This window comes from Peromyscus maniculatus, chromosome 7, assembly GCF_049852395.1.
Source record: "Peromyscus maniculatus bairdii isolate BWxNUB_F1_BW_parent chromosome 7, HU_Pman_BW_mat_3.1, whole genome shotgun sequence".
NCBI classification, from domain to species: Eukaryota; Metazoa; Chordata; class Mammalia; order Rodentia; family Cricetidae; genus Peromyscus; species Peromyscus maniculatus.
Window position 1 is genome coordinate 106,919,145 of NC_134858.1, and position 13,691 is coordinate 106,932,835.

At 54.5% G+C, this 13,691-nt stretch overlaps 1 protein-coding gene across 2 annotated transcripts; it reads left to right on the top strand.

The window, feature by feature from the left end:
- The first annotated feature begins 1,809 nt into the window (after nt 1-1,809).
- Nckipsd (NCK interacting protein with SH3 domain) lies at nt 1,810-12,669 on the top strand. Of its 2 annotated transcripts, none has more exons than XM_006978295.4 (13): nt 1,810-2,103; nt 4,526-4,635; nt 4,879-5,083; nt 5,216-5,306; nt 5,570-6,060; nt 7,212-7,382; nt 7,478-7,564; nt 7,644-7,782; nt 7,890-7,970; nt 8,703-8,831; nt 8,927-9,019; nt 9,162-9,334; nt 11,366-12,669. In XM_006978295.4, the coding sequence occupies exons 1-13, from the start codon at nt 1,933-1,935 to the stop codon at nt 11,567-11,569; spliced, it is 2,145 nt and encodes a 714-aa protein (XP_006978357.2). In that variant the 5' UTR covers nt 1,810-1,932; the 3' UTR covers nt 11,570-12,669. The 2 variants fall into 2 exon arrangements, with proteins under 2 accessions (XP_006978357.2, XP_076433186.1); XM_076577071.1 differs by having other exon boundaries at nt 1,970-2,103; nt 4,502-4,635.
- The last annotated feature ends 1,022 nt before the right edge of the window (nt 12,670-13,691 follow it).

Here is a 13,691-nt window from a genome sequence, read left to right on the forward strand (position 1 = left end):
CTTAACCAGGTCACTGGTTTATGCTGGCTGGGTCTCTACCACCTTACACAAAAGTACAGTTGGCCCCACACAGCTTAAGAAGTTGGACAACAGGCACTTCAATACTTGGGTCCTTGATTTCTGTGCTGGCAGCAAGTAATTAATTGGCTGGACATAGTAATCTCAGATACCCTGGACCCCATGCTGGGGTCTCAAGTAGCCACTGGTCTCTGGTCTATTGGTAGCCATGAGCCCAGGTGGAGGACATGTCGTTTTGGACAGGGTGGTTTTGGCTCCAGCACCTGCCCCCGCTCCTCCTCAGCAGCCCCGTAGTCATTCCAGTCTTGTCTTCACAAAGACCTGCCAGTACTGCCCCCGAGTTACTACTGTGTGCCTGGAGAGCTTCTGGAAGGGGGAGGGGAAAGGGGTCAAAAATGGGCAGAAACAGATTTGGTATGGAGAAGCCAGGATCTGGATGTCAAATGCTTGTCTCAGCTGGACCTTCCTTCTGACCGACCGCTCTCAAGCCCCACTGGCCTACCTCTACTATGTCTAAAAACAGATGAGTGGAGGCTAGGTGTGGCAGAGGCAGTGGGATTGCTGTTAGTTTTAGGTTGCATAGTGAGACCCTGTCTAAAACCCAAAACAAAAAACCAGAAAAGGTTTGGTGTAGTGGCACATACCCTCAGTCCCAATACTTGGGAGGCAAAGGCGGGTGGATCACTGTGAATTCGAGGCCAGCCTGGTCTACATAGTTACAGAAATAAAAACAAAAAGCTTTAAGTTTGATGGTGTATATGTCCGGTGCCCCCTAGAGTCAGGCTTTCAGGGGAGACCCTTGATGCCTTCTTCACCTGGGACTCGGGCATAGCAAGGATTTCAAAGATTGAGAGGTCTGGGCTGAAGATCAAGGATGATTTTTCTTTTTTTCTTTGAAACAGGGTCTTACTATGAAGCCCAGGCTGATCTTTCTCCAGCCTCTGCCTCCTGCATGTTCTCCAAACCCCATGAATTCAATCCCTCCCCCATTAGCTCCTCACCCCTTCTTTTTCCAGAAGGGCCATTTGTAAGGTTGGGGCAGGAGGACAGGCTTACATAACTACTGCCTTTAAAAAAAACGGGAGATACACACACACACACACACACACACACACACACACACACACACACACACACACACGAGAGAGAGAGAGAGAGAGAGAGAGAGAGAGAGAGAGAGAGAGAGAGAGGGGGGGGGGATGAATATGACCTTAAGGTCATAGACTTTGAGACCTCTGTGACAACAGTGACTGGTAGAAGTCGGAGCGGGGTCCAGAAGGGAGCGCTCAAGCAGAGAACAGGTGCAAAGATTCAGGATAGAAAGGAAGGAAGCCAGTGTGGCTGAGGGGAGTGCGGGTGTGCTGGGAAGCAAAGATGCATTTCGGACAGTACACACGTGCCCACCACCTCAGGGACAGAGAAGAAACTTGGTGCTAAGGCACTGTGAGGCCTAGACTTCCCGCGAAGGACTTCCAAATGTCTGATCAGTATTCTTCAAAGCAAAGCGCCACATCCCCATCTCCGGGGTCGCACCGGCTGCAAGCCCTGTGCACCTTCCTCAGGAGGTGGGAAGAAAAGCAATGCCCTCACCGCAGAAGGGAAAGGAGGAGGAAGGCCCCAAGAGCGAGCTAGGACCGGGAATTACCTGACTTGAGTCTGAGGTCTGAGGGGCTAAGAGACTCTGGAGCACCACCCCGCCCTGCCGAACCTCTCAGGGCCGCCAGGGGGCGCGGCGCTCCAGTGCGGGAGCCGACTCGCTCCCGGGGCGGGGCTCCGGCAGTCGCGCATGCGCACGCCTGGCGTGTCACGGGGCGGGGCGGGGCGAGCGCAGCGCGGCGCGGCTCTCCGGGCCTGGCTTCCCGGCACCGCAACCTCCGTCTCGTACCCAGTACCGGCGCGGCCCGGCCAGGCCCCATGTACCGTGCGTTGTATGCGTTCCGCTCGGCGGAGCCCAACGCCATGGCGTTCGCTGCGGGCGAGACCTTCCTGGTGTTGGAGCGCAGCAGCACGCACTGGTGGTTAGCTGCACGGGCGCGCAGTGGCGAGACGGGGTACGTGCCGCCTGCCTACCTGCATCGTCTGCAGGTGAGTGTGTCCCTCCCTGCCAGGCCTCTCGACCGAACCCCTTCACCGGTACGCACAACCGATCCAGGAAACCCAGCTAGCTTCTTCAGGACTTCTACCAGACAGGGAGTTTGAGAATCTGACCTTAAGTCCCAAGAGCCTTAAGGACTGAGACCCCAGGGGCTATCAGTACCCATCAAAGACTAGGCCTATGACATCTCATCGCAGGCCTATAAAAAGCTTAATTCTGGGACTGGCACTCCAGGCTCCCCTGTGTGCAGAATCAGAGCCTTCATATAAATAGAAGTCCTTAGCTGGACCCAGAGACTCCAGTCCATTACCCAAGTCCCTAAGATCCCAAGTCCTTATTATTCCCCTTTACTAAGTCCCTGGGATTCCACACTCTTGCTCCCCCTCCCTGCACCATCTGGAGCCTCCACTTTTACCATCAAGACCACCATGCCCTCCACTGACACTGTGTCATCTCATACACCACCTGTTTCCCCAACCACCCTCCAGGATCTCAGCCCCAACCCCTACCCACACACTTGGACCCCCACGTCGTAGGCACTCCCATCCCTTATTCGACACCCAGTTCCTGTAATAGCTCTGTATTCTGAACTCAGTCACCTTTCAACCTCTACCCAAGGACTATTCCCCGAACCCTTTGGAACCCAGGCCCCTGGCCCCTGCTGACAATGCTCCCTGGTAACTGCCTCCACCTCCTCCAAGCCTCCAGTCTTGACTTCTTGGCTTTTCTTTCCTCTGAAATCTGGGGAGCTCCATCCTGGAATGAGAGCTGTGAGGAAGGGAGCCTCCTCCATGGCTTCCCCTGTTCTGAAGATGGCCTGGTTTCCTTCCAGCGGAGGCTGCGGCTCCAGTTCCTGTTTCCTCAGGAGTAGTGCTGCAGTTCTCCAGTTAATCCGTCCTGACTGTAGGAAGAAGGAGAGCCCAAGGCAGCCTGGCTTGTGCCAGACTCCTGCCCTGCCCTGGCCCCTAGCTCTGGAAACATCCTGTCCAGGCCCAGTTGAGGACAGGAATAATGTGCTAAAGTTGGAAATGTTGTCTGGTTGTCCAAAGGGGAGGTTCTAGGGCTTCCTCACGGACCCTTAGTCTCCTCTTATCTGGAGGTGAGAGACTCAAGGGCAGTTGGATCTAAAATGTGCCCCACCCAGCTTAGCCTTCTGAGCACGGGGGTCTGATTGGAGACGTAGGGGAAGTCCTCTCTCTTCCTCAGAGGCTGGGAGCCCCTGCTTCAGCCAGGCCAGTGGGCTGGGAATTTGGGAAGGAATGGTCTCTGCTCATCTCTGTCTCATTCTTACTCTGCCTGGCGTTTATCTTTCTTCCTCAGCCTTTCCCACTCTGCTGTGGGGCTGAGTCTCCCTGCTGTCCCTCACTGCCTGTGTCTGGGCTTCTCTCTCCACATCTGTCATAGCATCTGTGTATACACATTTGACTCTTTCTGCCCCCCCAACCCTCCACCGCTGTACCCCTTACCCATATGAAGGACTTTGCTGACCCCTGTACCCATCTGACCCCATCAGAGAGCTTCATAAACTCACTCTGGAACTAAGCATGATGGCTTACGCCCGCAGTCTCAGCATTTGGAAGGATCACTGTGAGTTCCAGCCCAGCTTCGGCCGCCACCCAGCCCACCCAAACAACAGAACTCCGCTCTGGAGTGTGTTCACTTCGGCGCTGGGGTTCCTATGGAGCCTGGGGGGCCATGTATCCTGGGAGCCCCACAGCTGTAACACACACCTCCCTCCACGCCAGACAGTGGAGTAGAACGGACTCCTGGGCTACAGAGAATGACAGCACAGGCCAGGAACCAGCCTGTCGTCGTTCAAGTCCCGTATTTACCACAAGCCCAGAGTGGCTGCCCAGAGGTGTTCTGAAAAGCTAGTAGACAGCTTAGGGGGACGAAAGGGAAGGTCGTTTTGACCCCTTCTTACCTCCCCGTTGTCTGGAAGGGCTTTATGGGGAAGAAGCTGTTTTGGAGTGTGACCTTGGTTTTGTGAAGGATCAGTAGCATCCAGAGTGACTGATTAAGGATTCTAGACACTGGAGTCTTCCTTTTGGCATTTCACTCTGGGCTCCGAGCCAAGCCCAAGGGTAGGCTAGGTGTACATGTCTGGTCCCAATCTGGGATTTCTGTGCTTTCACTCCAGACCTATAGTCTTCAGAAATGCCTGTGCCAAGCGTCTGTATGAGCTAAAATCCTGAGGGCTCCCTAAATGTAAAGAACCATCACAGAGACCACCCTGTGCCCCTGAGTGATGCTGTTTGAGTACTTCATTCCAGATTCCATTTTGGCTGGCTGCTACTATCCAGAATCCTTGGCTTCAGCTAGAGTGGGTCCTCTACCTAGTTCCAGCCTGGGCTGGGTCTGGGCTGATCGACCCCACTTGGCCCCCAGGTCTAACTGCCCACCTACCTTTAGGGCATGGAGCAAGATGTCCTCCAAGCAATCGACCGCGCCATTGAGGCTGTACACAACACGGCCATGCGGGACGGTGGCAAGTACAGCCTGGAGCAGCGTGGAGTCCTGCAGTGAGTGTCCGGGAGGGGCAGGTACCACTTCCCTTGAGCGTGGCGGTGGACGGGCTCCTTCATAGGGCCAGAGATATTGGAGGAGCAGAACTAGGGTTAGTACGAGGTACCACAGAATGGAATAGAAAGATGGAAGTGTGAGGGGCCTGTACTGTGAGGGCCCAGCATCCCACAGGTACCAAGTGAGGACTTCAGGATTAGGGAGGAGCCTCCCCCGCCATGGTATGTCTGTGTCTCTGTCAGGAAGCTGATCCATCACCGGAAAGAAACATTGTCTCGAAGGGGTCCCTCAGCCTCCAGTGCTTCAGTTATGACCTCATCCACCAGTGACCACCATTTGGATGCTGCTGTATCCAGGCAGCCCAATGGGGTCTGTCGAACTGGCTTTGAACGGCAGCACAGCCTGCCCAGTTCTGAGCATCTTGGGACAGATGGAGCCCTCTACCAGGTATGGAGTGAGGGTATCTTTTTAGAAGGAGGGTGTGGGACTAAGGCTTTGTCTGGAGACTCAAGGGGTCTACTTGGGCCACAGGGGCAGCTAGCGGCCTGTCCTCCCCTGATCCCATTTGTGTCCTCTCAGGTCCCACCACAGCCTCGCCGAGCAGCACCTGCCACGCCCCCCCCACCAGTGAAGCGCCGAGATCGTGAGGCCCTGGTGATCTCAGGGAGCGGTGAGAGGGGCCAGGCTGGGGTGTCTGGGACGGGAGTCCGCTCTGCTTGGAGTGGTTGCTCTGCTCATGGTACACAAATGGCGGTTCTGAACTGGGGGGGAATCTAGAGTCCCAGTGTTCCGGCACTTGGGGGCTCTAGGCTTGGTGAGCGGATAGGGCCTAGCAGAGGGGGGGGTCCTGTACTAGGGTCAGGGTCTTTGAGCAGGGAAGCATGGGACCCCCCAATGGGTTTCCCCAGCATAGCATTTACTTTCTGCTCACAGGTGGCCGCACCTCACTACCCTCTGGGGGTAGCTCTATGTCCAGTGGCTCGTCAGTCAGCAGCACCTCCGTGGACACGCTCTATACTGCTTCCAGCCCCTCTGAGCTAGGTCCCAGCTGCTCACCCACACCCCCACCTGTACCTCGCCGAGGTGCCCACACCACTGTGTCCCAGGCCCAGCCCTCTCCCTCCAAGGCACCATCCCCTGAGCCCCCTGTAGAGGAGGTGGCAGCCGATACGAACTCAGCCCCTGACGACCTGGAAGCGCTGGATGCCCTGAGCCTGGAGACCGCAGAGGAGAAGCCAGCTGCCGAGACAGTTGTGCCAAGGACCATTGGGGCCGAGCTGATGGAGCTCGTGCGGAGAAACACTGGCCTGAGCCATGAATTATGTCGTGTGGCCATTGGTGTCGTGGTGGGCCACATACAGGCCTCCGTACCAGCCAGCTCACCTGTCATGGAGCAGGTCCTCCTCTCGCTGGTAGAGGGCAAGGTGAGGGTGGGCAGTATGGCCAAGGAGCCTTCCACCCTCAGCCAGCCTGCTAGTCCCTCCCCGTTCCTGCCCTCACACGTTTGTTCAGGCTGTCTGTGACAGGTATTTGTTCAACACCAAGCCTGGTTCTTTGCTTTCGTTGCGCTGGGTCATTTGAGTTGACCCATGGCAGAGAAAGGGAGGAAGAACATTCTAGACAGACTCAGCATGGCTCACAGGAAGGAGGAACTGGAAGACGGTGGCTGGCGTGGCTGGAGCGCAGTGGTATGGGAGCAGGTGGACCTGAGGCAGGCGCTAAGACCAGGATGAGTGAGAAGAGGGCAAGCTCCCTGCCACCTGGAGGGGTTCCCCACTATCTGCTGGGGCTCCTTCTGCCTTTGGATTCTGAGTTCAGGGAAAGAATCGACACAGGCCATAGGTGAGAGCAATACCTTGCCAGCTTCGGAAGTGTACGGAAAAAGGTGCTTGGTGAGCTAGCTGCCAGCTTGGATGGTAGTGAGTGAGATGCGGGCATTTCAAGATAGCTGTGGTCCCTTGTCAAAATTAGGACACTGGTGCTGGCTGTGGTGTCGCACGCCTTTAACCTCAGCACTCAAGAGGCAGAGACAGGTGGATCTCTGGAGTTTGATGCCAGCTTGGTCTACAGAGTGAGTTCCAGGACAGCCAGGACTACACAGACAAACCCTGTCTTGGAGGTTACTGGTCAGGAGAAGGGATGGGGGTGGTGAGTGCTGACTACCTGTTGGGGTTTGGGTGAGGCAAAGGTATTTCCTTAGGCTCCACCTGTGGTTTTGGTTGGAGTGAGTAGAGGGCCGTAGGCCAGTAATGTGTACGCCTGGGCATAGCAGCTGGCATCCCGTGTAGAACGGGACTGAGGATTCTGAGTCACATTCGGGGAGAGACAGAGTCGATGCCTGCCTCCTGGGAGCTACTCATCCAGGTCTAGGGTGAGAGTCAGGACGTTAGATTCCCACAGCTGTGTCTTCAGCAGGATCCTGTACCAGGAGGTCGAGACTGGAGTTGCCCTGCCCAGTGTGGATTTTGTGGGACCTCACTTTAGAGATAGCCTTAAGGGCCCAGGCCTTGGAGGCTTCCTGGAGCTGGTGATGTGCAGGGATCTTACTGAGCCACGCTTTGCCCTGTTCCCCCAGGACCTGAGCACAGCCCTACCTTCAGGCCAGGTCTGCCACGACCAGCAGAGACTCGAGGTGATCTTTGCAGACCTAGCTCGAAGAAAGGACGACGCCCAGCAGCGCAGCTGGGCGCTGTATGAGGATGAGGATGTCATCCGCTGCTATTTGGAAGAACTCTTGCATATCCTGGTATGGGGTAGGGACCATCCGTCTTTAATGTTCAGGTCTCTTCTGCCCACACATGTTCATCTCATACTGAGTGTCTCTCTTTCTCTTCTCTAAAGACTGATGCAGACCCTGAAGTTTGCAAAAAAATGTGCAAAAGGAATGAGTTTGAGTCTGTCCTGGCTTTGGTGGCCTATTACCAAATGGTGCGTATGAGACCAGGGAGTGGGCCCAGAGGAATGTGGGCAGGAGTCAGGGCACTGAGCATGCAGGTTCTTCCTCCAGGAACACCGAGCATCGCTGCGGCTGCTGCTCCTCAAATGCTTTGGTGCCATGTGCAGCCTCGATGCAGCCATCATCTCCACACTTGTATCATCTGTGCTGCCCGTGGAATTGGCACGAGACATGCAGACCGACACACAGGGTGAGGTGGGGTGGGGGCCGCTCCCTGCCCCTCGGAGAGTGTTCCCGCCACCTGCTGGGGATGCCTGGCACTCTGGGGATTGCTGACTGCCTACCTTACCCTCCTAGACCACCAGAAGCTCTGCTACTCGGCTCTCGTCCTGGCCATGGTCTTCTCCATGGGAGAGGCAGTGCCCTACGCACACTATGGTAAGTGTGCAAATTGCCGATGAGTTGGAGACAAGCTCCAGAGACAGGACCCATGCCGGGCCCAAGGGCCTGGAGGCCTGCTGACTACAGCCTGACAAGGAGAGGGTGTTCCCAAGGCCCACAGAAAGCCAAGGCGGCTGGATTGTGGCGGGGAAGAGTTGAGTCTGTAGATTGTAGCATGAATCTTAACAGGTCTTATTAATAAAATCAAACTTGGGGCCAGGTATTGGGATGAATTCTGAAAGATCAGAGAAGCAGAACAAGCCACAGCTACCTCACCTCGCCAATTCCTCAGATGATTCTGTTTCCTCAGACTCGAAGCCTCTGAGTCCTCATATCCAAATGGCTCTCAGCTGAACTGTGCTGCTAGAAGCCTGAAAGCTTAACCAGCCAAATGCTTAACCAGCCAAATGCTTCTTGTTCCTGATCTTCACGCCTTATATATCTTTCTGCTATCTGCTATCACTCCCTGAGATTAAAAGCTCACTTCTTGGGATTAAAGGCGTGTGTCACCATGCCTGGCTGTTTCCAATGTGGCCTTGAACTCACAGAGATCCAGAGGGATTTCTGTCTCTGGAATGCTAGGATTAAAGGCATGTGCTACCACTGCCTACCCTCTATGTTTAATATAGTGGCTGTTCTGCTCTCTGACCCCAGATAAGTTTATTAGTGTGCACAGTAATTTGGGGAACACAGTACCACCACGGCAGATGCTTTATGTTCCTCTTTCAGAACACCTGGGCACACCCTTTGCCCAGTTTCTGCTAAGCATCGTTGAGGACGGCCTTCCATTGGACACCACAGAGCAGCTGCCAGACCTCTGCATGAACCTGCTTCTGGCTCTCAACCTGCACCTGACAGGTGGGGTGAGCCCGTCTGGAGGGTGGCTGACCCGGGTGGGGCTTGGTGGGCTCTGGACTACCCTCTTACCCATGTTCATCCACGTCTTCCCTCAGCTCCTGACCAGAATGTCATCATGGCTGCCTTGAGCAAACACACCAATGTTAAGATCTTCTCCGAGAAGCTGCTTTTGCTTCTGAACAGAGCGGGTGAGAGCCTAGAAGTCTGCATGGATGTCACGCCGATGCCCTGTGACTCCGTCACCTCCCCTGCTTTGACTTCTCTAATCCTCCGGGATGGCTCTGGGACCCCAACGAGGACCCCCTTGACTCCTGTGACCTTGCCTTCTAGATGACCCTGTGCGGATCTTCAAACATGAGCCGCAGCCACCACACTCGGTCCTCAAGTTCCTGCAGGACGTGTTCAGCAGTACTGCCACAGCCTCCATCTTCTACCACACAGACATGATGGCCCTTATTGACATCACTGTGCGGCAGATTGCCGACCTGTCACCTGGAGACAAGGTGCCTGGAGGTCGCTGCAGGGGCGGTGGGAGCTGAGTGACATCGTAACCAAAGTGGGGTGACTGTGACATTGGTGGAGGTGGGGGGCAGGTAGTGTGGAAGGCCACTCGGAAGCCAGGACAGCTGTGTCAGAACCCACGGCAGCCTTGTGTGTGTGTGGCAGTCTGGAGCAGGATGTCTGGGGCGTCGGGGTGGGAAAGATGCAGGTGACGCAGTGGTTTTTACAGAGCCTTTGAGGCTGTGGCCGTCCCTGCCTTGGATGGTTTTTACAGAGCCTTTGAGACTGTGGCCGTCTGTGCCTTGAGACTGCTTCTCAGAAAAGGAAGTAACTCACTGCCTTCCTGTGTGAGGGCTGACTGGGAGCCCGGAAGCCCGTGGCAGGAGTGGGTGGGGAAACAGGACCGGTTTGGGCTGGGCTGGAGGTGGGCCTGGCAGGGCTGGCTCCTGGATTGGTGTTGAGCAGCTGGGTGGATGGAGTGCCGGTGATTGATGGGGGAGAGTTGTGTTTTGAGTGGGTTAAGATTGAAGACAAGGACTGCGGATAGCTCAGGTGATAGAGTTTGCTTTGCATACATGAGGCCCTGGCTTCAGTCCCCAAAACTGAAAAAAAAAAATAAACAAACTGTTTAGGGGGTAACTGCAAGATACTCAGGTGCCAGGGCATCGGGGAGGCGTTGGGTAAGCTGGGACTAGAGACATACTGGAGTAGCCTGTTCAGAAATACGACAGAGAGCCTGTGATGGGGTGTGGTCACCTGGGATATTAGATGGATGGAGTCAGCAGGTAACTTGGACCTTAGCTCTGACACAGCAGGGCTCAAAGAAGGAGAAACCCAGGAACAAAATCTGGCGAGCGAGAGCAATCCACAGCCCATGTGTTTGGAGCGGGGAGAAGGTGGCGCAGAGAGTTAGCCTTTACATCTGCTGCGTGGACACCAGTGGTGACTGGCCCGGCAGAGCCCGTGCAGTGGAGGGTCGAGTCTGAACGGAAAGTGTGAGAAATTATTAATTTACTGGGGGAGTAGAAGTGAGGAAGGACTTGGAAGCAGTCAGTGAAGGTCACCAATTTTCTGTACAGGGAAACAGAAAAAAAGTGGAGGCAGGTGCTAAAAGGAGACACTGTGGGATCAGGGAGGGTCTTTAAAGGTGGAGGTGCTGGTACGTGCCCTGACCTAGGGGGGATTCTCTAGTAAGCATAGAGAAATGGGCCACGTATTAGAGAGAATGGACCACTGTAAGCGATGAGCAGATGAGGCAGGGGACAGGCAGTGGTGGGCTCTGCTGTTCGTTTTAGTGAAGACAGGTGAATTGTGGGTGCTGAGAGCAGAAGACAGGGGGGTTTAGAAAGCACAAGACCCCCGAGGTTCGAAAGAGAAGATAGACAGCAGGGCAAGGAGAACAGACACTGCAGAGAAAGTCGGGATTGGATACGGGGATCGGGACACATGCATTTGGGCCTGAACTTGTGGATCAAAGCAATGTTTCTGTCCTGGAGTAAAGAACGTGGGAAGCCTTTCACCCTGGGGATGCTGGGGAAGATGATGGGGTTGGTGGAAGGTGTGTGGATTTGAGGCGTCTGAGCTATGCAGGAGATGACAAGCAGGCAACTGGATATTCTTGTTGGGCACTCACAGGACAGATCTGCGGGAGGTGTATGTATGGGAGCGGATTACTGTTGAAGTTGTGGGTGTAATTAAGATCTCCTGTGGCAAGAGACAGAGTGGGAAGCCAAGGATTCTGACTGTCATGCATGGTATCTAGGGGACTAGCACCAAAGGACTGGCAGGACTTCCCAGGGCAGCCGTATTCTGGAACTCTGTGGCTGGAGGGATTCATTTATTCACTGTTCAACAGCTCTAAGAGCCATTTAGTGTTGACTGCATCCTAGGTCCTGGAGATGCAGTTCTGGTATTTGAGAAGTGCAAGCTGGTTTGTAGTCCTAGAGCCCACGGGGCAGTAATGGCCAGTCCCTCTCTGAGGGGGATCGCAGTCCTTCTCCGGGGGTCTCTGAGCCAATCTGCTCTTCCCACAGCTGCGCATGGAGTACCTCTCCCTGATGCATTCTGTGGTTCGCTCCACGTCCTACCTGCAGCACCGCCATCGGCTCTCAGACCTGCAGGCTACGCTGCGGCGCATCCTGGCCGAGGAAGAGGCCTCACCCCAGTGCCAGATGGACCGCATGATTGTCCAAGAGATGTACAAGGAGTTCCCAGAGCTGGGAGAGGTCCCCAGCTAGCACTTCCCTTTTCTCCCTTCTCTGCAGCCCCGGTCAGGGTGCAGGGAACTCAGGGGCTTTGCTCTAAGAATGTTTTGCACAGACATTATGAGGGGATAGAGAACTAGAAGGGACCTGAGCCGGGCCCCTTACCTGAAGTAGAGTCAGGGTAAGGGGCCAAGTGTAGGATTGGGGACCACAGTCTGGGAACTGTATTGGGGCAGAGGAAACGTGCAAGCTGAAGACCCTCTGTGTGCTGATGGCTGCCTCTTCAGCATGCCACCCAACCCCCCATACCCATGTGCACACCGAAAGTCCTGCTGCTGCTCCAGGCTGGGCCACCGCCATCCCTACCCACTTCCTGGTCTGAGTCTTGAGCCTCAGGAAGCCGTGTCCTTAGGGAGAGGGGAGGCCCCTCCCGCCAGCTCTGTTCTTTGCCTTAGCTTTGCAGTGAGTGTTGCTCATGTGCAGCCCTTACCCGCTTAGGGACTGCGGTCCCCCAGACCCCAGCTTCCAACCCCAGAGGCCTTGGCTGGGCTGCTGCCTTGAAAGCGGGATCTTTGAGACAGGCCATTCATCCTGGAACCTCATGGAACAGGATGATGGTGCTCAGAAAGCCAATGACAGAATCTATTTTCTCTGGGGGAAAAAAAAAAAGTAGACCGAAAGCCATGTGTATTTTCCTATGTGCTACAGCTCTCCTTCAGAAATAAATTCTAGGCATCAGGAATCGGGCTTCCCTGTATGATCCTGGTGGGGGATGAGTGTGGCAGACGGGGCCTCAGGACCTCACTGCTTCAGTTCATACTGACATCTGCAGTCCAAAGAAGTGATGGGCCTTGACAAGACTGGCCTCCGTGGTCCTAAGGGTCCTATCCAGCCTGCTAGGGCCCAGTCAACCAAGTGACCCTGGGACACACTTGTAGGTATCTGTCTCTTGAGTTTCAGTTATATCTTTTTGCTGGCCATGGTGGTGCACACCTTTAATTCTAGCACTTGGGAGGCAGAAGCAGATGGATACCCACAATCAGCCTAGTTTACATAGTTCCAGGCCAGCCAGGGCTACATAGTGAGATCTTGTCTCACCAAAAATGAAAAATAAAGTTATCTAGTCCTGCACAGTTACAGCTCTTCTCTGTTCCTCCCTTCTCTTTTTTCTCCATCTCCCTCCCTCTCGTGCTGGGGACTGAACCCAGGGCCTCACACATCATGCCCCTGCACACTTAGTCTCAGTGGAGCAGGCCCTTCTCCCAGCTCGCTCTCCCTGAGCATGCTGGCCTTGATTAGCATTGTTTCTCTTGTTATTTTTGGTCCACCATGATTCTCTGATCGATCTCTTCTCAGAGATCTTATCATTTTTGTATTCTGAAGGACTGTGTTAACCAGGATGGGGTTAAGGGTGCATTCCTGCATTATTAGAGGCTGGAGATTGACAAAAAACTCATTATCCTTCAGGTCAGCATGGTGGCTCTCACTAAAAGTTGGGGAAGTGGGGAGTGAGGGCCCTCAGACAGCAACAGAGTCTGGTTCTTCAGGTCTTTCTTACCTGACTGAGGTCCCTATTCCTCACACAGATCCACACACCCAGAATCATAACAGGCTGCTGAAGGCAGGGGCTGTAGAGAAAACTTAGTAGTTCTGGCCACCTCAGCATGAAGGACTGAGTTTACATTCCCAGTACCCATGTAAAAAGCCAGGTGTGGAGCATGTACTTGAGTTTGATCCCCAGGGCCCACGTGGCAGAGAACCAACTCCTGCCAGCTGTCCTCCGCCACGTGCTGCGTTGCTGTGTGCTCACATACACAAAATATAAAATGTAATTAAAAAATGGAAGGTGGTGGAGGAGGGCGGAGAGATGGCTCAGCGGTTAAAACGTGAAGAGCACCTGCGTTCTTGGGGAGGATCCCAGTCCAATTTCTGCACCCACATCAGGAGGCTTACAACCTGGCACCAGCTCCTCCAGCTCCAGGGGATTCAGTGCCCTCTTCTGGCCTTTTCAGGCACTACACAAACTCACACTCAATACCTATGCATACACACGAGATTAAAAATTAAAAAAATTCTTTTCCTTAAATACAGGGGCTGGAGAGGTGGCTCAGCGGTTAAGAGCACTGACTGCTCTCGAAGAAGGCTCAGGTTTGGT

What these genes read in the sequence shown, in the direction of transcription:
- Nckipsd (XM_006978295.4), top strand. Translation starts at nt 1,933, where the DNA reads ATGTACCGTGCGTTGTATGCGTTCCGCTCGGCGGAGCCCAACGCCATG. An exon ending in TGGTGGCCTATTACCAAATG is followed by an intron (nt 7,565 to 7,643) that starts GTGCGTATGAGA and finishes TTCTTCCTCCAG; the next exon opens with GAACACCGAGCATCGCTGCG. An exon ending in CATGCAGACCGACACACAGG is followed by an intron (nt 7,783 to 7,889) that starts GTGAGGTGGGGT and finishes TTACCCTCCTAG; the next exon opens with ACCACCAGAAGCTCTGCTAC.